Source organism: Phaenicophaeus curvirostris, chromosome 10 (genome assembly GCF_032191515.1).
Source record: "Phaenicophaeus curvirostris isolate KB17595 chromosome 10, BPBGC_Pcur_1.0, whole genome shotgun sequence".
NCBI classification, from domain to species: Eukaryota; Metazoa; Chordata; class Aves; order Cuculiformes; family Cuculidae; genus Phaenicophaeus; species Phaenicophaeus curvirostris.
The window spans coordinates 16,246,744-16,271,850 of record NC_091401.1 but is presented as its reverse complement, the minus strand read 5'-3'; the positions used below and the strand labels follow the sequence as shown (position 1 = coordinate 16,271,850).

The following is a 25,107-nucleotide window of genomic DNA, read 5'->3' as shown; positions in this document are numbered from 1 at the left end:
ATTTCCCAAGCTATAAACCAGACAGTGACATCATAGCTATGACTTCATGATGAAAACCTACACAGAGAACTGTAATCAGCTTTCCATTCTCACTACAAAGAATTATGGGTGATTTCAAGAACCTAGGAAACTGAGGCATACTGCTATTTCCCTATCACAGGGATCTTCTGTATGTGCCATTTTTAAAAGTTCAACTTATTTTTAATAAGCCATCCAAATTTAGATCACACATTTTGCTATTAGTATATGAAGCAGTAATTTAAGTTATACGTATAAAGGTAAGCAGTCTGCAAGAGTAATGCTGACACACAGAGCAACAGTAATAAGATGACTCTACCTCCTCCCAGACATGTCACAGACATTTAAAACCTTCTCCACTCCTCATGCTTTTGTAATAGTTTTTGGGAACATGCCTGTACAACCTACGCAACATTAATTTTTGTGATATTTAAGTGGCAAATCATAACCATCGTGCCTGTGACTACCTACATGAGTTAGCCACATCTGTATATTACAGTTCTGATTTTATATTTGTTTTAGTTTGGTTCGTGTGTGCCAGTGCCCACTAATGAGTGAGCAAAACAGTAGAGCCCTGAATAAGGTGCCTCTTTCATTTTCAGAGAGGCAAGAGAGGGATGGAGCTCTCAACAGCAGGCTTTTTTCACCAGACACACTTTGAATCTTTGCTGGCTCTAGTACATTAACATCTCCTGCTTTCCCTACTTTTTAAGCAAGTAGATTGGCTGCCAATTCACAAAGACCAATTATCATTTCAAGAGCAACTTTTTGGCACCAGAACTGTTTATATGGAAAACAGATTAAAGCTTAAATCCAGCTACCATTATAACTTCAAAACCCAGTAGGACTCTAGACATGTGTTTTACTTGCTTATTACTGCTATAATAGAAAATACAGCCTAGTCAGTCAGAACACCCATGTTTATTTTAATGTGGATGCATTGTATAATCATCAGATTTTAAGCTTATATGAAGCGACTCAAAAGATATTTCACTACTTTTAGAGCCCAGGCTCTTTTCTTTCAAAAAATACAATCAGTCTGCATAAAAATAAATACCAAGTTTTCAGTTATTAATTTCTGCAATATTGATTTTTTAATAAGACACTCAGTAGCGTAGAATCCTTATGCAGAAGTTTATGCCCCACTACAGTTAAAAGATACTAAATGATACCTGTGAATCACCTACACATACAAATAATTTTGAACATAACCGTACAAGCAGTCAAAGTATCTGTTGAGAACACACCTTGCATAAAAGCTGTAGGTTTGGACCTTAATCCACTGCCACTGACTGTTCAGTAAGCACATTCTACACAGCATTGTTAAGCTTTTTACAAAGAGCAAGATGGAACAATCAAATAATTCTTGACCTGACTGTAAAGAAGAATAATCAACAGAAATTAATATAGCTGTGGCAAGTAGTTGATATGCCCTTTAAAACAGGTACAAGTTGTTCTAATAATACAGAATTGTGCTCAGATCAACTTCGCTTTTTTCCCTACTATGACTTAAGTTTTAAAAGGTCCTACCAAAACACATCAGTATTTATTTTTTAATCAAAAAGCTAGGATTTTCTGGTAACCAGGTAGTAACAACCTTTCCAACAAAGGAATCAGTAATACATATTGGAAACTATTTTCACAATTCAATGGTATAGATTGTTATTGTTAAAAGGGTAAAAAAAATAGCCTTGTAGGTAAACATCTTGTAGACCTTGTAGGTCTACATCTGAAATTACAATTTTACCAGCAAGCATGGAAATTAATTATTTATAAATCACCATTTCCACAAATTCTGCAGTGTTTTGCTTACCATCAACTTCACTAAATAGGAGGAAACAGGCAAATACCTAATAAGCAACTTGCCTGAAGTCACAGTGAGTCAGTGGCTGAAATAAAAACACAGTCCTGCTTTCCTCTCCTTGTGTCCTCACCACTGATTCAGCATGAATTCAGGCTCTGTACCAGAGATCTACAATAGCTTATGCCCAGTGAAACCGACAGCAGCCGAGGAGTGCAAGAGAGACACAGATCCCTGCAGGTTCACGAAGAGCTGTCATTTTGGTATGTAACACACGCTATTGAGCGGGATGTTACATACCTGGTATAACAAGCTAACCAGCAAGGTCACTGAGACTGCTACGCTTTGATCCTGTCTCACAGAAGCCATAGTCTGGAACACAAACTCCCTTGTTCTTTCCTGTAGCCGTGGCTGAACTACACACCCTGTGACCCAGTTCCCTTTCTCCTCTGGCAGCAAAGTAGACCATTACAGTTAGAAACAGTTCAGATTAATTGTTTCTGTAGCATCTATGAATCCTGAATCTGAACTACAGCACTATTTGAAAAGGTATATGGATAACAAACCACTAGCAGAGATTATCCTTTTAGCTCAAATACTGAAATATTGCATTTTAAATAATCAACGTTTTTTTTTTTATTCTTACTCTACCACCAAGTGTTCTACAGACAACAGTTTAGTTACAACTATGTTATTGTTATATGGTTCTTATCAAGTCACATTTATAACACAGGAATTTACTGGTACTAAATAGAAAATTTCTGAATATTTCATAAATTAAAATTCTGGGTTACAGGAAGAGCCTACCTTCAGTAATTCTCTGCACATCTCTTAAGTTCAACTAAAGCACACTGCAACAAAACATTTCAAGTGTGCAAATTCTGGCAGTGACTTCTGCAAGAGATTTTATTCTAAAATAAACAAAACCATCACTAGAAAAATCAGTGTCAGAAACCTACAAAGGAAAAAACTAACAAGTAATTTTCAAAATTGAGAGAAAATTAAAGCTGGTAAAATTATTTGTCTCTCTTTACTCCAACAGGAAATATTTTGTCAAGCTTCCAAGGAACATGCTCATGTTTCACTGGCTGGAACAGTGCAGACTTAGTGGACAGAGAACCTCATGCTGTGAGTTTTGATGTTTTGCTACAGATTCAACATAGCAAAGTAGGTCTAGAAACACAGCAATGTCACACAGAAAGAAAATAATGCCAAGCTGCAGTGTCTCTTCAGGACTGAATTCACATTTCTGTATGTAGATTCAATTTATAGATAAAACGGGTCACTAAACTTACCTGCAGCAAAACCCATTACAACTGTTTGGATTACTGCCTCCTGAATGTGATCTGGTGATTGTGGTCTATGTATCATCATCTGATACTGACAAACAGCTGCTTAAAACCCTCTAAAATCCAGCAACCAGGAAAAGAACAAAATGGAGAAAAACAAAGCCAAACATTCGAAGGTAAGCTTAATTTTTATTTGGCAGTAATTAAAGACCACTGTGGCAATATTCTGTAAGATGATCACTTGAGTGTAATTTTTCATTAGGTGGCCCTCGAATTACAAGAAAAATTAAGAAGTATTACTGTCTGCTTTTAATACACAGACCATCCAGAGCCATTATTTTTTACAATTTTTGTCTGCATTGCAGGCAAGGATGCACAGGTACAGATCCAGATCAGAGAATTTCCCCGACATCGTGTATTGATTCAGAGATGAGATTTCATCAGGTAAATATAAGGATTCATTTGCACAGATGTGACTATAAATATGGGTTCACTGCAGCATCTGTGTTTGTTCCTTTCTGCAGTATAAACCATGCTGCCATCTATAAATTAGTACATCAAAAGTTCAGATCACAAGCAGAACTTCACCGTAACTAAAAGGTGAAAAGATTTTGCAAGTTTGCTGCAATTAAAATGGTATTATCCTTTCCCTTTTCCTGTTTATCTGAGGTGCTTTTTAAACAAGTTCAATAAATTCATGGCAAATGATCAGTATGCCATGTCTGAGAAATGTTTTCTTTACATATCAAAAACACTATCAATTTTCCCCTTCTTCAACAGTGCAGATACAAAAAAATATGGTTATTATTCTTAGCCATATTTCATGTTGTTACGAAGACTCTGGCCTGCTTCATTACCTCCAATAAGTAATATATTAAAATGTGAACAATGTGGGAAAAGTAATGAGGATTTTGAAGTCAGTATTTTACTTCGGCACTCTTTCTAAGTATTAAATAACCTTATCTTTCTGTGCTATTACTCAATGTGTGAAGATCAAATGATATTTTCGGAAACTAGTTATGTTCCAGCTTTGATTTGTATAGCAAATGCTCATTTGTATTTTTAAAGTGCTTTGCACCAGAAATTTCAAAGTATATTAAAATAATTTTTGAAATGCAAATTTTCCATACTCATTGAAAAAATGAATTATTGAAATGTATTATTGAAAATAATAAATAAATGAGAAAAAAAGACACACCAAAATGACTGAAGGATCTCCTGGGCTAAGGAGCAAACTCAAACTCCCTATTCAGGCAAAAACACATGCCACAAATAGGAATTTTGCCAGATAAATGAATTCTTAAAACAACTGTCACCTTTCAGATTCCCTTCAAAATCAATGCTCTCACATCTCAGGGGAAAAAAAAGCAACAGTAAATGAAAAAACAGGTAGAAGAATCCTAGCTGTCTGTAACTTAGAGCCCTTACTAGCCTCTCCCATTCTTTAGAGTTCCACATCTTTTTTCAGTCTAATGGCATTACACAGGCAAACATAACCACTGAACAACCACCACATAGGATCCACGAGTTACACATATGATTACAGTGTAGTGATATCCAAACTTCAATAAAGGCAGCATAATTTACAGTCAAACTATGCAGGAAGTGCAGAGGAAAACAATTCCCCAATATATCATACAAAATAGTTTGCTGAAAATGTGAAAAAAATCTTCTCCTTAGCGAAAAATAAAGTAGAAAATATAAAATGCACCTTCCTTGAATTTTATTTTGACTCGGCCTCTTCATCCACAAATTCAACGAGTGGAGCGTGTCTGTTGGCCTGAGTGCCTTCTTGGAAATTAACCTTTTTTATCACTCCTGCCTTTGGAGCCCTTATGGTGTGCTGCACAGAAACAGATCAACAGTGAACCAGCAGAATGCTTTTTTCTTTTTGTGCAATTAGAACAGAACACATGTAATTACTTCCTCTGACACATACATATTTTAAACCTTCTTTACAAAGGACTAAGGTTTTGTACACTGGCAACAAAAATGCTACAGAATATTATATTTTGGACTATGAACTGATGAATATTACTTTACTTCATTTTTTGTTATAATAAATACCAGGCAGAAATAACACAGTTTTAGTCCAAAACGTTAATCATACAGCACATTTGAACCCTTAAGAGGAATCTGTTGATTTACTAAAGATATTTTTGTCTGCTGGCCAGGAGAGGTCTTAATCGAGCAGCTATTTGGCAAAATCCAGATGAAATACAAATACAGTGACTAGTGACAGTAAAGGAATAGCATGTTTACATATAAATCCCCAAATTAGTCTGCTTGTTATTGTATCAGGTTAGCTTTCCACTGAAGTTTTGTTTCTTGGTAGTTTTCTACATAGGGTTAGTCTAATATCAAAACATTTAGTATTACTATTAAATCCCCACATTTAAGAAAGGATTCGTTCAAATAATTACTTGCTTTTTAATTTTTATATTTTATATTTCAATAGCACTAAAAAAAAAAAAATCAGCCGGGGAGGCACAATCATTTACCATCCAATTGCAAATAATTTGGGGTGTAATTTTATTTTTAGAGTATAGTTGTCTTTCATACAATTTTTACTGTAATTTATAGAAGACTATGATAAGGAAAAGGCAGATGTTCTCAATGTTAATTCTGCTGCCACAAATTGAAGTTTATAATGACATAATAGTCAAACCAAACCAGCTTAGGCTACATAAAATATAGTTCAAGCAATCTGAGCCATGGTCAAGCAACACTGCAAGATATAATGGCCAAAATGCTAGTCCACTGACTACCATGGTGTCAATTACAAAGAATATTTAGTGTATGCTTGGTAAAACTCTATGTAAATAATCATAAAAATACTATAAACAAAAAAATATCCTGGGCATATTTGCAAAGTCACCATTGGCTAAGTTTCTGTATGAGGTAACTGCAGATATTACATGTGCTTATATCACAGCGAGCAAGAGATACACTTGGACGGTTTTCTGCGAGAAAAATGGAAGGAGGAGAGGGGAAAGAAGGATTGACAGCGCTAACCAATGAATGTTAAAACATCTGCGGAATAACACAGGTTATATAATCATCGCTAGTTAATAAAATAACAGCAAATATAATCCTATAAAATCTGGTCAGACGCAACACTTGGGTCACAGCATATGAAGCGATACTGACATCTGCAAGCTTCACTCTGCACCAATTATGCAACTAAACATTAAATCCTGACCACGCTTTTATTTTCTCAGTAACTTCATATGTCACTTACCTCCATTTTCATAGCTATCATAACCATGAGAGGGTCTCCAACCTGAACCTTATCCCCTGCTTTCACAAACACCTACAATTCAAGACAAAATTGTGAAAAAACCATGCATGTCATTAAAAATCATCAGGTGCATCTTGGGCAGCACAGTCCACCTAGTGGGTCCACTGAGCCTCCTATCTTAATTATTGTTTAAATGGGTATCTGAGTTCTCTAGATAATACTCAAGGGAAGTCAGAGACTATACAAATAGGATCAATAATGGCTAACAGCATGACCAGGAAGCCATTAATGTATCAAAGAAGAGACAATGTATATTTCACCCTTTCTGGGCTTAAGAGCTTCCATTTTGAGAGAGATAGTGCAGAACTTCTTCCCAGAGCCAGTCTCTAAAGTTGTTTTAAAAATGAAATGCAGAAAGAAGACTGCAGGAGCCACCTGATTTTTCTACAATAACTCTGATTTAGAGTGATCACTCAGCATGTAAGAGATCCACATTTAATGCACCCCACCCTCTGAAAGGGTTCATGGCTTTTAACTGCTGGCAGAATCCTTCAACTACTAAACTCTCCCAGAAATCTCTTTTCTGTTGAAACTTTGTCACTCTACAGAGGAATATATAAGACTTGCTGAACTAAAAAAGAAACAAAACCAGGATCAAAAGCAGCAAAACACATAGCTTAACACAAAAAGAAATTTCTGAATATTTCTTTTTCTGCAAGTGCATCTCATCTCACCCTTTTGGTTAGATGAAATGGATCAAACAGCCTGTAAGAGTTCAGGGAACTTCAACTTAGAAAGTCATTAAGATGAAGAAAAAAATATCTAAGCAGTAAGATTAGTTAAATATTCAAATCTTCCAGAGCTCTTGAAAAAGACGACAAGAAGCCTGATAAACTCTTGCTTGGCTGCTGAAAACTCAGAGTAAACAGGGCTTTTTCCAGCTGGGAGAAGTCACACAGCACTGCCATTTCTGGCTCTGATTCTTTCCTGGCAGTACAGAAGCAAGTGCCATTTCTGGAAGAGTGAATTTGGGACACATACTGGGGAATTAATTTCCTACTCATATTATTATTATTACCTTTTCAACTGTGCCTGTCATGGGTGCTACAGCACCACTCTGCGTTCCCACTGAACTCACTGCAGATAAGTACTTCGGTACAGGAAGGCCAATCTGAGCACTACCTTCCTATGGAAACAGAATCAATGACATGAGTTAACAATATAAAATAATACCACTAGTATACATAAAATAATTAATAATACCACTAGTATACATAAAATAATTAATAATACCACTAGTATACATGCTGATGTACAGGGAAATAACAGATCCAGCTCTAAGCAAATCAATCAGCTGTTTAGATTGGCAGACTACTGCAGCGAGGGCAGCAACAAGACTGTTGGTGTGCTTACTACCATGCCCATGTCTATGTCCTTAAAAGCCATGCCTGCAGCTACTAAGGATCAGCAAGGAACCACTCCTGTGAAAAAGAAGCTATACAGGGACCTTTGTACCAAACCCACACCTTCCCTATTCACACAGCAACAGCACAGAAGGTTTTAGAAAATGCATAAAGGCTGCTGGCACAAGGAATAGGCAGGCTGCTGCAACAAGAAAGGCATCACCATCCTCACTGCCAAGCACATTGTCAATATGAGCGATTCACAATAAAGTGGTTTTGGTGCTAAGTCGAGGGAAAAATTCTCACCATTATCAAAAATCCCCAAATTTGTCTCAGACTTGCTACCCACAGTTTCCCAAAGACTCCTCCCCCACATCCTACCCACCCCTAGAATTCCTGCGATTTCTTCTAGATCCCCCACCTCAGCCTCCACTTTGATCCCACAGGAAAATTGAGCTTTGCCATTCCAGCATGAGTTACTTTTTCCTCACCATTCGAGCAGCAAAATTATCACCACATTCTGCTCAAAGTCTTAAAGGGCTCAGAGCGAGGGGTTAATTATTCAAACTAATATATACTTAGTTTTCTTACTGAGACTACATTTTTTAGTTACTTTAAAGCCCTGTAATGTTTTTAACTGCAAATAAAAAAATACCAGCCTAACCATGCAAATTAGGGTACCTCCTCTTTCAAATGCCATTATTCATGCAATGAAGATAATGACATGGTAAATCAGGATATCAGTTTTTTAATATGAGCTGAAGTTACCCTTACTCAGACCACTATCAACTTCTTTATTGTAAATTAATTTTAAAAATTAAATACATCAAAATAAAAATATCAGTTACACTTTCAAATAATTGTCAGACTGAAGTAATTGCTATTGTTCTATGACAAACTTAAAATACTTGACTACTTAAATAATTTATGCTTCCCTCTCTCAAACTATCATTTGCATCTCCTTTGATTCACCTGATTGCATTTTTACCCCTTTTCTCATTCACTGACCATAAGCAACTAACTTCTAATTATAGCTATAAATCCAAGAACTATCAGAACATTCGGGGCCAATGTAAGAATTTCCAAATATGAATCTCTTTCACATCCTCTTGCAATTCATATTGTTCACTGACGAGGGTAAAACTCTGAAATTTTATATTTGTGAAAATAAAGAAAGGAACTTTACCGGAAAGAAGAGATAAATGGTGTTGTCCAGAATGACCAATTTGGACTTACAGACTATTCCATTTACTGAAGACCTCAAGTAAACTGAATCACCTTCATTCAGGATCTCTCCAGAAATCAGGAATGTTTTATCTTGAATCTGAAAGTTAAATGCTTTTATAAGGACAAAGCCTAAGCTTTCATGAATAATAAAGCAAATGTTAGTATTTGTGGAACACACTTATAACCTGTAATTCTTCATAGATAATTCTGGAATATTTAAAAATAATTTACTAATAGTTAACACAAAGGAACTTTAGTAATAGTTAATATCAAGAGAAGTATACAAGAAAATGATTCTTCTTTTACTTAATGAAATGTCTGAAAAAAAAAAAAAAAAAAAAAGACTTGTACCTGCATGTTGTATGATCCTTCTTGATTGTAACTTACAGCCACATCCACAACTGTTCAATAAAACAAAACATGTACATGAACAGATTTAAATATAGGATATAGAGTAATAGCATGTAAACATTATTTAGACTATTTTTCTTGATTAAAAAAAGAGACCTCCAATAGTAAGAAAAGAACAAGTATTTTCAGATTAGCTTAGTACACACTGCAGATTTCATACTGAATTCTAGACAACTTGTTTTCCAAAGATGAACACCTGATGTTATACTCTGAAATCTAGATTAAGTTATCTGGACAGAAAACAGATTTTTGATGGGAAAAAGTGCTGAGCACTTTCACACCAAAGTGCAGTACAAAGTGCAAAAAAAAAAGAAAAGAAAAAAATCAATGGCACTGAGCTCTTTTAAAAAATCTCAACTTTATTCACTGTAATGATGATCATCAGTAGTGGTATTTGAATTTGGTTTATATCTCCTCAAGATCTAATAATGTGGATTAATGGTGTAATTTTGTGAATTCCCCGCTTAAATTGCATTGAGCTATCTTGCTTCTATTTGCTGTTTCTTAGCCTGAATTTTCAAGCACAAGTTGAAGTAACATTATCCATAAAGTATCTCCTCTCCCTCCACACACTTTTTTGTTAACTTACTGTTTTCCCCATCCAGAAGAGACAGTTTTCTAGTGTAACATATATTTATTCTTCTACCAGTGCTGGATGCAAATGGTGAGAATTTATCTAAAACAGAACATATGCACATACATTACTTCTGTTCTATTTTGATAAAACACAATACTTGGAACTGGCACAATAAAATTACTATCCCACTATTACTACCATCATATATTTATATTGCACATATAAGACTGGGTAACCATTGTAATAGGCATCGCAATTCAAGCTTCAACACTAAATAACTTAAGGCTGTGCAACCTACAGAAAACACGACACTAACAACAGCACTTACTGAGGAGGAGGATACTGACTGCTCTCCATGAACACATCCTTGAACAGCAAAAGAAAGCATGGGAATTCAATTGCAACACAGCAGATTCAGATTAACTTTTAGGTGAAGGTTCCAGCTGTAAGAGTAGTCAAACACAGCAGCACAGTGCCCAAGAAGATTGAGGGTTTTTGATTACTCAGTGGTTTTGAGAAAGGATGAGATATACAGCTATCAGATATTGCCCTGTTAATTCATCATCTCTTGAAGCAAGGGTACAGCATATGGGAACCTTTCCAATGGTGGGAATGGTTGGACTCGATGATCCGGTGGGTCTCTTCCAACCTGGTGATTCTATGATTCAATGTCACTCTCCCACATTTCCAGGATAGTTAAAGTGGAGGAAGAAGAAAAATTAACAAGTTTGTCAGCAGCATATATTAGATTTATATGAAGTTTTTGTTATCAGCAATCTCAGGCCTTACTGGTATAGCCACTAACAGCATCAGAACTCAAGAATATTCAGCTCCTGGTGTCCTACTCATTCCATTAAACTCTCCTGCATCTCCCAGTACCAGCAGAGTCCACTTTATCTCTGAAGACCTCGGGCCAACTGTAGGAACAGTAGTGATGGATACTCATTGTTTATGCTTGTAAAGAGCAAAGAGTACACAGTGACACTGATTATGAATCCCAAGGTCTTTCAGACAGTGACTATCTGAAGTGCTGTGGGAAGCAGTCTGAACATTACAGTGGTGAAACATTCAGTATCTGTCTCTCAACAAAAGGTCACTGTCTGCTCTGTGCGTAAATATCCAACGGATACCAGAATGCAGAACACCAAACACATGAAGTACGGCAAAAAGGGAGCAGGCAAATTAAATAATTGCATATTAGTTCACAGCACTGTCTCATCCTGTTACAGGTAAAATAAAACAAAATAAAAGAAGTCCTTACCATCTGACTGATCTCTAAAAGCATCTGTTAGCATTTTCTCTTTCAGTATGAGTCCAAGAGCTGCCTGACACATAACTTCATGTGGGGTTGCCTTTTTTGTTGGAAACAGTTCATCATGGTGTTGAGGAATGAAATTAGTGTGCACATGCCCAGCCTCAAACTGTGGGTGTCCTGACAGGCTCAGTAAGAAATCAATATTAGTGCTTAATCCTACAATCTGTTTAAAAAAAAATAAAAAATCATCAACTTGAAATGAAATTATGAATGAATAAATGAATACGTAGCTTTCTACTCAACTTACGCACAGATGATAGATGAATCTATTCCACCTAAAAAATCCTCTAAATTTGAGAAAGCTCACACTACTATTGAAAATGGTGTTGTTTAGCTTTACTCTTCAAAAGAGTCCCAGCTGCATCATCCAGCTCGAGATACCACAAACTTAAGAAAAATCTAATTTGTAAATCTGGACTTCACACTTATCTCTACTCACTCTACTAATGAAAAACGCAGCTGCTGTAATCAAAAAACGAGTCTGAAATGCTAGTGGCAATGCAGGCTCCCTCTTAGAAACTACTTCTGTTTTACTGTAGCATTTTGTTAGCTCAAGATGTTCATAAAATTAGTTCAAGATCTGAAATCATACTGGGTTACTTCAACTTACATTATATTGATGCAAGCTGTATCGCAGCTTCCTCAGTGCTGCTTGACGATCCTCAGCCCAAACAACTAGCTTTGCAATCATTGGATCATAATGAACAGAAACTTCATCACCTAAAATACATTAAAAAACGCTGTAACACTAAACCAAGTATTTTCTGAAAGCTGCTAATGCACAGTACTGCACACCATATGTAAATAAACTCTGATGCCATTGAGAGCTACATTCCTGTATGTCCTTAGAGGACATTACTAATGTAACCTGGCATCTGAATTCCAAGGACAACTTCAGTACAGACTCCTATAGAGATAACATTACTCAAATTCAGTTTTCTTTGTAGCAACCAGAATGCAGGATTGATAAATTGTGATGAGAATATAATCAGCACGATCCAATGGACAATAATTTGGATAGAGGTAAATAAAGCGGTAAATCAAATATTCAGTGACTGACCAAAAGTGCATGGACAATCACAAGGAAGAGTAATTCTGTAGAGATTTGTCTTTGTAGCAACACCCTGTCAGACAAATTTATTTAGGCCAAAAAGGGAAACAGTTATAAAGAAAAGCTTTTGTTGTTAAATATTTCTCATTACAACACCGCCTTCAGTTTTACCTTGTCTGACTCCAGTTTCTATCCTGGTAAAACTATCAGGTGGTGGGGTGGATAAGTGCAACAATGGCCCAGCCCCTGGCATAAAGTTATTACTAGGGTCTTCAGCATATATTCTGGCTTCAAATGCATGGCCTCGGAGCAGAATCTCTTCCTGCTTTAGGGGAATCCTCTCTCCTGCTGCAACCTGAAAATAATAGGTTGTTTTTCTTTAATGCAGGATCAATATTTTGGAATGCCAATGTATAAAATATTGAACACCTTTCTTCTAAACATGAACAACTAAAGAACACATTAAAAAAGTACAAGAACACGGGGTAGGTCATAAAAGGCTAATTCTGAGGTTACTCCTTCCTTTCCTCTGGTAGTCACCAGTCAAAGGGTTTTGAATTAATATGTGTAAAATTACCTCCTAATATTTCACACAGCTAAAACATAATGGAAAAACAGCCTATTTTTTTTCTACTGCTTATGTCAAAAAATTAAACATTTAAAGTTAAAGCGTGGTCGACTTAGACAAGATTTCATTTGAGAAAAACTTTGCAAAAGCAGATGATAAAATGGTTTACTGGTAGCTAGCACAACTGGCGTATACTATTGATTGTTCTATACACTATGGGACCTGTGCATTTAAGGGAATGTTTCTCTGAAGGGTTTCTAACAATTTAAGAACCTTTAATGGTGAAGGCAATGTTTTATTACTCAAAGGAATTCACATTTCAGATATAGGAATACCAACAAACATCAAAATCACACCAGTATGAGACCAAAACCCAAGGCATTTAGGGACAAAATAATAACAAGAAGCCTGTTGCAGTCAAACACAAGGAGATCGGGAAGCTACGTAATTTGCATCTACATGGGAAAACACAAGCTCCTATTAAAAGATTTGTAGCAACATTTCACCTTCTTTTGAAGTGCCAGGGGTTTTCCATACTCTGCCATCTGCCTCCATGGATTTCAGCAGAATATAATTTAGTCTTCAAAAGAAAGAGTAGTACTACAAAGATTCACAGAAACAATCTCTCCAAGAACTGACAGAAATTTTCCACATATTGACTCATTAAGCCACAAGCCAAGACCACAGAACCCTTCCACCTTATCTCTTTCTCCTTCTTCTAGTATTGTTTGATCCCTGCTGTACTTCACCACTTAGTGCTAAATTTCCATTCCACATGAGGAATCAAGAAGTTCTTTCTTTCTGCATCAGCATTTGCTATTTTAGTTTTCTTTCTCATTACACTAAACCTCCTCACTCTACCTATTTTGGCTCAACGTGTGCTTCTGTCTTCATTTTTGGATTTATCTAACCAGAACTGTTTTTTATTTCCAGTTCCTCAAGGTCTAAAACTTCCTGTTATCATTTGAACATAAGTAATCTCTGCAAATTGGGTGTGCAAGGAAATCCTGTTTCCAGTCCATACAACTACACATTTATGTTAGAATGTGACTACACTAGTATAAAACCAGACACTGGGTTTTGTGAAATTTTCCTCCTACAGCCTGATCCAAGAACTATTTTGGGGCCAGAGATACATTTGAACTAGAGAGTTAAAAAACTTTCAGCACTACAAGGGCATGATCAAGATGCTACTCCTCCCGCTTTCCATATTGCCTATTAACCTTTCTACATATACTTGAAAAAACTTGTTTCCCCTATACAACTGGAAGAAGACTTTGTTGGAATTCAGAGCACGAACACAATGCTCCACAATCAAATACAGCAATACAAGATGTTCTTTTAGAGTAAAGAAAACTCTGCCCTGTTAGCTGAATAGGAAATGAGGATCTGAAAACTCATCTGGGCTCTCATAGGCAATATCAAAGAGCACTCTTCACCAAACAAGAGGAACTAAACTCGTAAAACAGTTAACGCTTACCCTAAGCTGCCATTCCACCAAGTCTGTTCCAGTGACCATCTCTGTAACTGGGTGCTCTACTTGCAGTCTGGTATTCATCTCCATGAAGTAAAAATTATGTTGAGAGTCCATAATAAATTCCACTGTTCCTGAAGTATTTAACATAAAAGGTCACTTCACCAAAATGAGACTTTTTCAGAATGGAAACCTAAGTCACTTAATTGATTTATGCCAGGCCAAGACTATTATAGCTAAACAAGTTACACTGAATTTCATTGAATTCTATCAAATTATCTTAAAGGATCACACAAATAAGGTCTGAAAACAGAAGAGCTGTTTCCTTGCACATTTACCTACTTGTGCTGTTCAGCAGCTATTCTCCGCTACAGCGGAAGCTGCATTTTGTCAGAGTTACAAAAAGTGCATGAAGGCTCTTTAAAGTATCACGTACATGTCATATGCATGTATTGGGCACGTAATTATTATTTAAAAATAAGTATCCAAAGAAAGCAGTGAGAAAAGAAAAGTCACAAATAATTCTAGCAGGTTATTTCTCATCTGGGAAATGGTGTGGATTTTACACACAGGGAGCTATGGGGTTTGGTTGGTTGGTTTGTTTTTTTAAAGACTTTACTGTTTGCATATAAAGTATTATTCCCCATATGCTGAAAAAGAAGTTATTTTTCCTTTGGTAGGCTCAAACTTACCAGCATTCTTAATTCTTATTTTCCAGCAATAATCAAGGTAATTGAATTATCTACTCTGCATTGTTTTCTTTCTATTTCTCAGCTGCCACTAGTCTTGGGCTCAGACCAGGTAACCCAGTTTAAATTTGCAACTAGACCAGAATTAACTATGTGACTACTTGCTTAAAACTTAATGTGTGTCATACTCAATCAGATACCATTTGCTTTGAGTCCTAAAGCCTTAAGTTAAAAGCGTACCTCCGGAGCAGCCACACCTCCACAGACTTACCTGCTCCCACGTAATTCACTGCTTTAGCAGCTTTGACAGCAGCTTCTCCAAGCCTCTTTCGAACTTCAGGATCAATTCCTGGCTGTAAATAATAATACAAAATATGATAAATTATTATGAATTTTGGTGATATTGAACCTACTTTGCATGAATACTTTGTAGTATTTAGCAACTGTAGTGAAATTCCTATATTATACTTGAAATCTACATAGTTTTCCATTGAGAATAAATTTCTAAAGAAAGTAATTTTTTCAATTAGAACATTTTCTGCAGCAAAAGTAAAACAAGTACTGAAAATTACAAATAAACTACTAGTCGTTAAATAAATTTGATGTGAGATAGTAATTACTTTAAAAATATGTCAGTTCATAAAAAAAATTTTAAGAACTTTCTGCTCACCCCTGGTGCCTCTTCAATGATCTTCTGATGCCGTCTCTGCACACTGCAGTCTCTTTCAAACAAATAGACTGCATTGCCATGCTGGTCACCAAATACTTGGACTTCAACATGCCTGTTCCACAGTAATTAATGTTTCAATGTATTGCAATAAAGCCCCAATCCTGTGACTGACATCACCCAGACTTTGAACTTGTGCACAGTACTGTACACTTCAGTAGGACTTCTTACAGGTTTCACTGTCTGACCTCAAACAGACAAAAATGTAGAAATGAGGCTGCTGTTATGCATGAATTCAACTGTTCTGGACAAATAAACAGGATTCTAAATGCCAGCTACTGCAGTGAAGCCTCATGGCTCATAGGATAAACAAGATGCACATCTAAAGGCTGCTACCTCTTTATTAGGTATTTAATTATTACAGAAGTAAACCCACTTCACTATTACTTGATAAAGACAATTTCCCCCATAATTTACTGTGTAGCAATTCACAAGAAGCAGCAGCCCTCACTCAGGAACAACATTGTTTATTTCAACACAGCATATCAGAGGACAACTATTAGGTGGCAGAACTTCATTGTATGTATAAAACTAACAAAAACCTGTCACCATTCTGATATTATCATGATGGTGGCCAAAAGAATTCCCCAGGAATGCGATGAGATGTTTTTCATGCCCATCTGATGGCATAAGTAGGCCCTCAGTTGCTTTAGAATAAATGTTTTCTTTATCGTGATGCTTCAAGAAAAACAGATCTAAAGTACAAGAGTATCAAATAGACCTCTGTGAAAATTTCTTTATAAAAAATAAATTAGCTCAATTTCACAGGTCAGGTATGAGCTAAAGATTATCTACGTTAAATATCAAAATAAAAGTAAGAGTAAATAACTGGTTTAGGACACCTGAGGGCAGCAGAAACACTATGACAGCTTGACTCAGGTCTGTAGTTTAAGTATTCTAAAGTAATTTCTTTTCTAGATGTAAATTGAGTTTAGAAAGCTTGCTCAAGGAGGTATACTGATGTCATTAAATGTCACTGCCACGTTTCCCAAACAACACTATTTTATCTTTCAAAACATAGTCACTACAAGAAATTCAATACATTATAAACAATTTTGGCTAAACTATACCCCTGCTATAGTCCAAATAAAATACACAAGACCAATTTTCATCCTACTTCTAACAGTCATGTTTGTTTAATAGTTCAATAAACATTTCAGCGTTTATAGTAAGACATCTATTTCTCACCTTGGATTATCCACAAATTTCTCAATCAGCATTGCACCATCATTGAAAGATTTCTTTGCTTCTCTCCTAGCTGATTCTAGCTGGTCCAGAAACTCCTGTTCTGAGTGAGCAATTCTCATTCCCTTACATACAGGAAAAAAAAAGTATATCTAAATGTCTAAAACTATGGTAACACAATAAAAATCCTTACTGCATACAAACAGGTATATGACTAGACCAGCAAGAAATGAGCTTAATATTCTTCCTTCCTTTCTTAAACTGTAGTAAAATTGTGTATTAACTTCCAGTAACATAATTCTACCAAGTTTCACTGAAGGTTCCATAAGACGTGTAAAAAAATATTAACATTCCATTGATGTGGATGAGTGCAAAACATAATTTTCTTCTTAAATATCATAGAAATTTTACAAGATTGGCAGACAAAACCTGCTTTCATTACAAATTAAACAGAGCTATTTTGGAAATAACTAGAACTCTCTGTCACTTAATTTTTATAGAAATGTATTTTAGACTAAAATCCGATTTAGACACAGAATTCACCATACGTTAAAAGTGTCTAGAAGACAAACACTCCAATGGTACTTCTAGTCTCTTCTTAGGCAACATGTAAAACTGCTGGAAAGAAAGGTCACAGAAGGTGTCACAAAGTAATAATTTAAAGCCATTAATTTCACACAAACAAAACCATGGGGCAACTTTTCTGCTTATGTCAATTAGTGGAGATCCACTGAAATAAACAAAACTCTGACAGTTTATACCAGCTACTTATCTTGCGCCTGACTGCAGGGCAAATGGAGATGAGATTTCATAGTGCTGGACTGGATGTTAACAATAAATTTTAAGCAAAAGCAGTTTTCCAGTCCATTTGTTTTCAGAGATTTCTTTTAGAGATTTCTTTTAGAATATTCAGTTACAGACACCAACACGTGACATCTCTACACCACGTGATAAACAGATGAGCTCCTTTACCTTTCCTCCACCTCCACGAACAGCTTTAATCATCACTGGATATCCTATTCTCTTTGCATGTTCCTTCAGACACTCATCTGATTGATCTTCTCCATGATAACCTTCAACAACAGGAACGCCAGCAGCAGACATTATAGCTTTGGAAGTGCTTTGACAGAATAGTTTCACATTTAGAATGATAATAATAATTTTTTTTCTTTTTTTTTAAGCTCCAAACCTGCTCATGTTCCCAATGTTAATTCTCCTCAGACAGGACTACTTACATAAGTGGGTTACATATAATTTGATTCTGAATCATTAAATGTTTCAAATAGGGGTTTTCTTTAAGCCCTCCAGATATAAGCAGTAGCCAGTTTCAGTCTTACATTTCTTTCCTATCTTTTGACTCACATTACAGAGGCCAAAATCTAACATTCTCAAATTACAACCCTGTATCCTACCAAAGCTATATTTGAAGCTGTATAAAGACAAAACTTTTTTCATGATACACACTGGATTTACATCACATAAAACACTTGTGCATAACAACTATAACTTCAAATACACTTGCAAAATTACTTAAATTAGAGAGGTAATTTATTCTCACATTGGGAAGTGATAAAAAATTAATTATCTGAAATTAATATGCATTGGTAATAACCTATGCCCATATTCTTGACTTATAACTCATACCCTAAAAACACTTCTTTGATCTAAGTAACTAAGAATATCCTCTGTGATGAACATAACTTAGCACCCCTTTTTACATAAGCCACAATAACCACTGACGAGCCAGTGTTTCTTTTCCACCATTCCTTTGACCAATATACAAGATATCCAATCTGACTGCTGAACCCCTACCTATATAACACTGCAATGCCCCAGTTCTGGAAAATTATAATTAGTTAGGTATTTAATTATTAAAGTCCAAATAACTGAACAATCTTGATTGTTTCTATGCCTATAGGAATCCCACATGTATAAAACTGCAGCTTATTCCTTTGAAGGAAGCCATAAAAATAAGACAATGAAAACTGACAGAATAAAATAATTACAGTGCAACTGGTTATTTGTTAGCAAATTTATCTTTGCCAAACCATAAATGGCATAACCAAGTAACAAATTAGAAATTGATACCTCTTAATACCCATATCTCTGATAGCAGATGAAGGTGGACCTATGAAGATGATTCCCTCTTGCTTGCACAGCTCTGCAAACTCTGTGTTTTCTGAGAGGAAACCATAACCTGGATGAATAGCCTAAAATAGAATAACATTACAGCCTATTTGTCTATCAGGTTAGCTTAGAAATCCCTGAAACTTCAATAGAGTGCTAGGAAACGCAAGATGGAAATATCCCCTGATAAAAATGGAAATAAGAGAAGATTTAAGGTTGTGATCTACTTACCTGTGCTGCTGAGACCTTGGCCACCTGCATTATTTTCTCCATGGCCAAGTAACTCTGCTGTGAGGGTGCTGGACCAATGCAATATGCTTCATCTGCCTGTTACAGAAGAAGTACATATAACAAAGACTGTTTAGCAAATTTAATTGAATTTCTGAGCTAGTTATATGGTTTATCAGACTACTAGCATGCAACAGTTTAAGCCACTGCCTCTCTTTACAGGGAGGCTCAACAAGGTGAAACGAATTCTGACTTTCTTCCCCAAATAAACCAGCCCATTCTTCAACCTCCATTGGCTACCCTGGAGTTAGAGCACCAAACTTTAACATGCTTCCTGCAATGCTGTCAGGTGCTGAGACAGACACTAGGCAGACTCATTAATTCAAGGAAAACTTGGAAGTAACTCTACAGTGGTGAAAATGAATTGCAATAACACACAACTACTTCCATACTGAACTTACTAATAAGAAATACTGTTGTGTACGAATGCCAATCACAAACAACAAGTATACTTCACCATTGCTACATGCATGGAATTTCTGTCTGCTTCACTATAAACTGCTACAGACTTCACACCCATCTTCTTTGCTGTTCGCATCACTCTGCACGCAATTTCTCCTCGGTTTGCAATAAGAATCTTCCCTATGCTGTAACCTCCTGTTTAGAAGGATGAAGCACAGTAAGCAATTTTAAAAAGAAATACAAACTTAACATTCCTGTAAATAAAGCAATTTTAAAATACAGATTTCTTTTTCATTATTTATAATGTCTATGCCTTTCATCCAATAATTTTAAAAAACACATGCTTCACTCAAAAGCATTTCCATGCTAATGACATCTTGGAATTTTTTCTTCAGAATTCTTACATAAAAATACCTCTAACATTATTGACAGAAATACAAGGCCAGTACAGTTGGAGACCTCACAGGAAGAGCTGAATAGATGAAAACTAACTAAAAATACGAAACTGTATCTCTGAATTCTAAAAGACATACTTGAGACAACATGATAACAGACTCCATTTAAAGCACCTTGCTAAGTATTTTTATCCTTCTTTCACACACTGTTTAAACCCCAGAAAAGGACTCAAAGGAAAGCACCACAAAAAAAAAATAGAGCTGAGTAGACCTAACTACAACAGATAAAGTTATGCCAAATGTTGTTTACACATTAAAGATTATTTCTGCTAGGTTGGCTACAGGCTGTTTCCAGAAACTATGTAAACATTGACAATTTATTTTTTAAAAAATATGTTTTTTCAGCACATAATGGTCTAAAACTGTCTGTAAAATAATCCACATTACGCAGGCAATTAAACCAAGCAGCTGAAGTTGTATTTCATACCTACTGTTGAAGCCCATTTCACAAATCTTCGTACTCGGTTCCATTGCCTGCACAATTATAAACAGAGAAGCGTTAGGCAAGCACATAAAGAAGTTGCAACTGAGCTAGTTTTGTTTTCAGGCAAGAGGGCAGCAGTAACACAGCTCTGAAACTTGCTATACAACTATTTCCACAGAACGTGTTCAAGCACAAGAAAGATTAAACAAACCTCATCAGATCTCTGGTTAAAGAGGTTTTCATTTAGACACAACAAACCTTTCGGTTAATTTTGAATGCTGCTAAAAAAAGCAAATAGTCCACGTTGTTAATTTCGTTTGGTTTTGGTTTTTTTTAAACAAATATTTCGGTGGTCAGAAAAAACACCATCTAGCATTTATTATGAAGGCAACTTGAAGTATTCCAGAAAGAAAGCAATCACAGAACAGAAAAGGTCAAAAAAGGAAATAGGAAATGTTTGTATAGAGAAAAGGTGCGAGAGAGAGATCAATGGCAAAGAACCGCTGTGAAGCGTTTTGGGAACAAAGCTAAATCTCAAATAGAGAGGAAGCTGAGCGACCCTGAAATTCAACTCCTGGAGCTGTTTTAACACACGAATCGGCTCGGGAACCTGGGATGAAGCCCAGCAATTCTCAAACATCAGCCAAGGAGGCACGAGAGGCGCCGCGGGGCCAGCGGGGGCTGCCGAGCCCCGGGCCCCGCACCGAGAGCCCCAGGCGGTGCCCCGGCCCCGCCGCTCCCCGCTCCCCGCTCCGGCCCCACTCACGGCGCCCGCGCCGCAGCCAGCGCCATGTTGTGAACGCGCGGGTGGTGCGCGCCAAGGCGGGAAGGGGCGGGGCGGGGGGCGGGAGAGGAAGTGGAGTTGGGGTCAATCCGAGTCACGGAGGCACAAAATGCTTTGGGTGGAAGGGGACGTCAAATCCCATCCAGTCCCACCCCCTGCGACGGGCAGGGACACCTCCCACCAGACCGGGCTGCTCAGAGCCCCATCCAACCTGGTCTTGAACGCCTCCCGGGATGGGGCAGCCACAGCTTCCTTGGGAAACCCCTGCCAGCGCCTTATACTGAAGAAATTCTTACTTATGTCTAGTCTAAATCTGCCCCTCTCCAGTTTTTGCCTATTGCCCCTACTCCTATCACTCCACGCCTTTGTAAACAGTCCCTCCCCAGCTTTCCTGCAGCCCCTTCCGGTACTGGAAGGTTGGTATAAGGTGTCCTCGGAACCTTCTCCAGACTGAACAAGTCTAACAGCCTGTCCTCATAATGAAGGTGCTCCAGCCCTCTGATTATATATGTAGTCCTCCTCTGGACCCGTGCCAACAGTTCCATATCCTTCTTATGTTGAGGATTACAAAACTGGACACGATAATCCAGGTGGGGTCTCACAAGGGAGGAATAGAAGGGCAGAATCACATTCCTCGATCTGCTGGCCATGCTTCTTTTGATGCAGCCCAGGACTCGGTTGGCCTTCTGGCTGTGAGCACACATTGCCAACTCATGTCGTGCTTCTCATCAACCAGCACCCCAAAGTCCTTCTCCACAGGGCTGCTTTCAGTCATATCATCCCCCATCCTGTATGAAAACCACAGATTGCCCGACTCCTGGCTTTATGTGCGGAAGCATTAGCTCTGAGATAACCGTATTCTTTCAAGAATCATAGAAGTGTAGGATTGTTGCATCGCTGTAGAGAGGTGCGTGCTGGTCTCTTCTCCCAAGTGACAGGTGATAGGACAAGAGGGAATGGCTTCAAGCAGTGTCAGGGAAGGTTCAGATTGGACATTAGGAGAAAATTTTTCACCAAAAGGGTCATTAGGAACTGGAACAGCTACCCAGGGAGGTGGTTGAGTCACCATCCCTAGAGGTAGGCAAATAGGTATGGACTTGTGATCTCAGAGGTCTTTTCCAAACTGGTGATTCTATGATTCAAAGCCCATCCAGTCCCAACCCCTGCCATGGGCACGAACACCTCCCACAAACCAGGCTGTTCAGAGCCCTATTCAACCTGGCCTTGGATACCACCAGGGATGGAGCATCCACAGCTTTCCTGGGCAACCTCTGCCAGTGCCTCACCACCCTCATCGTGAAGAACTTCTTCCTAATGTCTAATCTAAATCTTCCCCCTTCCAATTTAAAGACATTCCCCCTTGTCTTATCACTCCATGCCCTTGTAAAAAGGGATGTCAATGCAGAGTTGGAACAGGGCAGCAACACAAACTGGTGGGGAAGGGCGCGGGGATCTCCAGGTGCCGAGACACCCCCTGCACAAATCTCTCCATGTAGTGGAGAAGCCCACAGAGCAGTGGGACCAGCACATCCCACCTGCTCCTGAACAGAAGGCAGTGTGGCCAGCACTGCTCTCTTTGGCTTCTGAGGTTGCCAGTTGCCCTTGGCAAAGCCATTCCCAGCTCCAGCGCAGTGCCCGTGCTCCTCAGGGGATGGGATGCAGGGCAGCTGGGCCTTCAGTTGGCCTCACCTGCCCACTCTTGTCATCTGCATTGAGCTGGATCCGTCACATAGCATGAGCAGGCAATGTGAATTGCCAGGGTCACCTCCTTCCAAATTTACTCAACCTCCATTAACAGGAATGTTTAGATGAACTATGATACTGATAGACCACAGTAAAGCGTTTCCAAAGCAGTATCACATGACCATGATTTTAATCTTATTTATACATTAATGAAAAATAAAGCAGATTAGTAGCATGTAGGCAAAATAAGTATTTCTAGTTGCTGTTTACAAAGAGCAAAGCAACCGTGTTTTGTCACAAAAAGAATACACAAGCTATCAGTTGCAATAGTGGTGGTGTTTAACATGCCTTGTGTGTTCTCCATACTCTGAAGCATGGCCACAGTTTCTTATACAAAGAGCATTCTTGGTGTGCAAGTAATCTCTGCTTGTTCTGCTGCTGCTTTTTTAAATTTGGCATGGTGACCTTTCACACCAGGGACCAGGTGGCTCCAGTAGCTTGAATGGATGCCAGAGTAGCCTGGGGAAACAGTACGGTCCCATGAACATAACTGCAGGACATGGTGGGCTCTGCACTTTCTCTAAAGACAGGGTTTTAAAAGCTAAATTATTAAGTGAAGCTTCCACTTTTCTGTAATTTGTTCACTTCATTTTTCTTCAACATAATGTGCTGACAACATAGATCCAATTTTTGCCTTTTGAAATCCAGATTTTAAAAGATTTCAGAATGTTTAATTTGTCGCTAAACACAAGATGGCAGCATTTTATACAGTTTACCATTAAACCTCAGGAAGAACTACTGATATTTTAGAATACATAAATCGGAAGTGGTGGTGGAGTTTACACTTTGAACAGCAGAACTAATGGAGGTTGCAAACACATTTATATCGTAAATCTGCTCTTGGTGAGGACGTCCTGCAAGCATGGCTTTTAGGGCTTGAAAAGTCAAATAGGATCACCAGATAGTATACACAGATGTTTGAAAGAGTAATGTAATAAAACTGAAACGCAGAAAATAAACATTTTCTCACTGATACTAGTAATAAGTTTAATGTGCATGTACATAGATAGAGGCACTGTGATCATTGTAGTGATGTACAACTTTTTCAATTTTATTGTGGAAGCTTGGCATATTTTGAACCCTTGTTCAGATTAATAATTCAAGTGATTTTCTAATTTTTTTTCCATGATCAGATTGCGAACATCATAGTTTGTTTGAAATAGAAATTAATTTTCCTTAAGGAGATATTAAAAAAAAAAAAGTCATTCCATAGCAAAATGAATGAGGTTAAACATCGGCTGGACTCATGAAGCATATCCTTCAAAAATTTCTGGGGCATAGGAAAGACCCACCAAAGCTGAGGTTCAGTACCAAGATCTGTGTCTCTAAGCTTGCACAGATTTTCTGACTTCATTTGAATGCTTCTTCCCAACAGACATTACTTTGTTTTTGTATGTCGGAAATGCAACCTACTCCTTTCAAAATTTTTTTAAGAGAAAGTTAAGCAAGAAACTGAGCAAATCAAATTATAACTTAATAAAATACTTGGGATCTACCGACTTCATAGGCAATAGGACTTGCAGAAAAAGGGAAATGCTGTTTGAATAACATTTTGTGGTTAACTGGGAAGGCCCAGATTCTGATAAAAATCCAGGACTGTGAGTGTTGCTGTTGCTGATAAAACTTTAGACATGCATACGGCTGCGTTATTGGCACGCAATGGCCACAGCCATGGGTGTGAGCAAGAAAGTGTAGTCTCCAACTGTCTTGTCAACTTACTAGTGAAGGGTTAAATTTATAGAAATCTTCTCATCCTTGTTATTTTCCTAAAACTGATGCTTTAAAAAAAACCCAAAACCAAACAACCTACTTTTTTTTTTCTTCTAGACACTGATGTAAAAACATTTCTTCAGTGAATTCCAAACCTTTATGCTGCCGGGACAGATGGTGGTGTTATTTACAGATTGG

At 37.5% G+C, this 25,107-nt stretch overlaps 1 protein-coding gene across 1 annotated transcript; it reads right to left on the bottom strand.

Moving 5' to 3' along the window:
- Positions 1-3,277: 3,277 nt before the first annotated feature.
- On the bottom strand, positions 3,278-21,482 carry MCCC1 (methylcrotonyl-CoA carboxylase subunit 1). The gene is made up of 19 exons (XM_069864757.1): positions 21,439-21,482; positions 20,676-20,722; positions 19,849-19,988; positions 19,335-19,430; positions 19,065-19,186; positions 17,949-18,096; positions 16,980-17,101; positions 15,735-15,846; positions 15,336-15,417; positions 14,382-14,509; positions 12,505-12,688; positions 11,893-12,002; positions 11,229-11,445; positions 9,980-10,066; positions 9,331-9,380; positions 8,939-9,076; positions 7,428-7,535; positions 6,350-6,421; positions 3,278-4,951 (listed from the first exon to the last, which is right to left on the bottom strand). Exons 1-19 carry the CDS (start codon positions 21,462-21,464, stop codon positions 4,832-4,834), a joined length of 2,109 nt encoding a protein of 702 aa, XP_069720858.1. The 5' UTR covers positions 21,465-21,482; the 3' UTR covers positions 3,278-4,831.
- Positions 21,483-25,107: the final 3,625 nt, after the last annotated feature.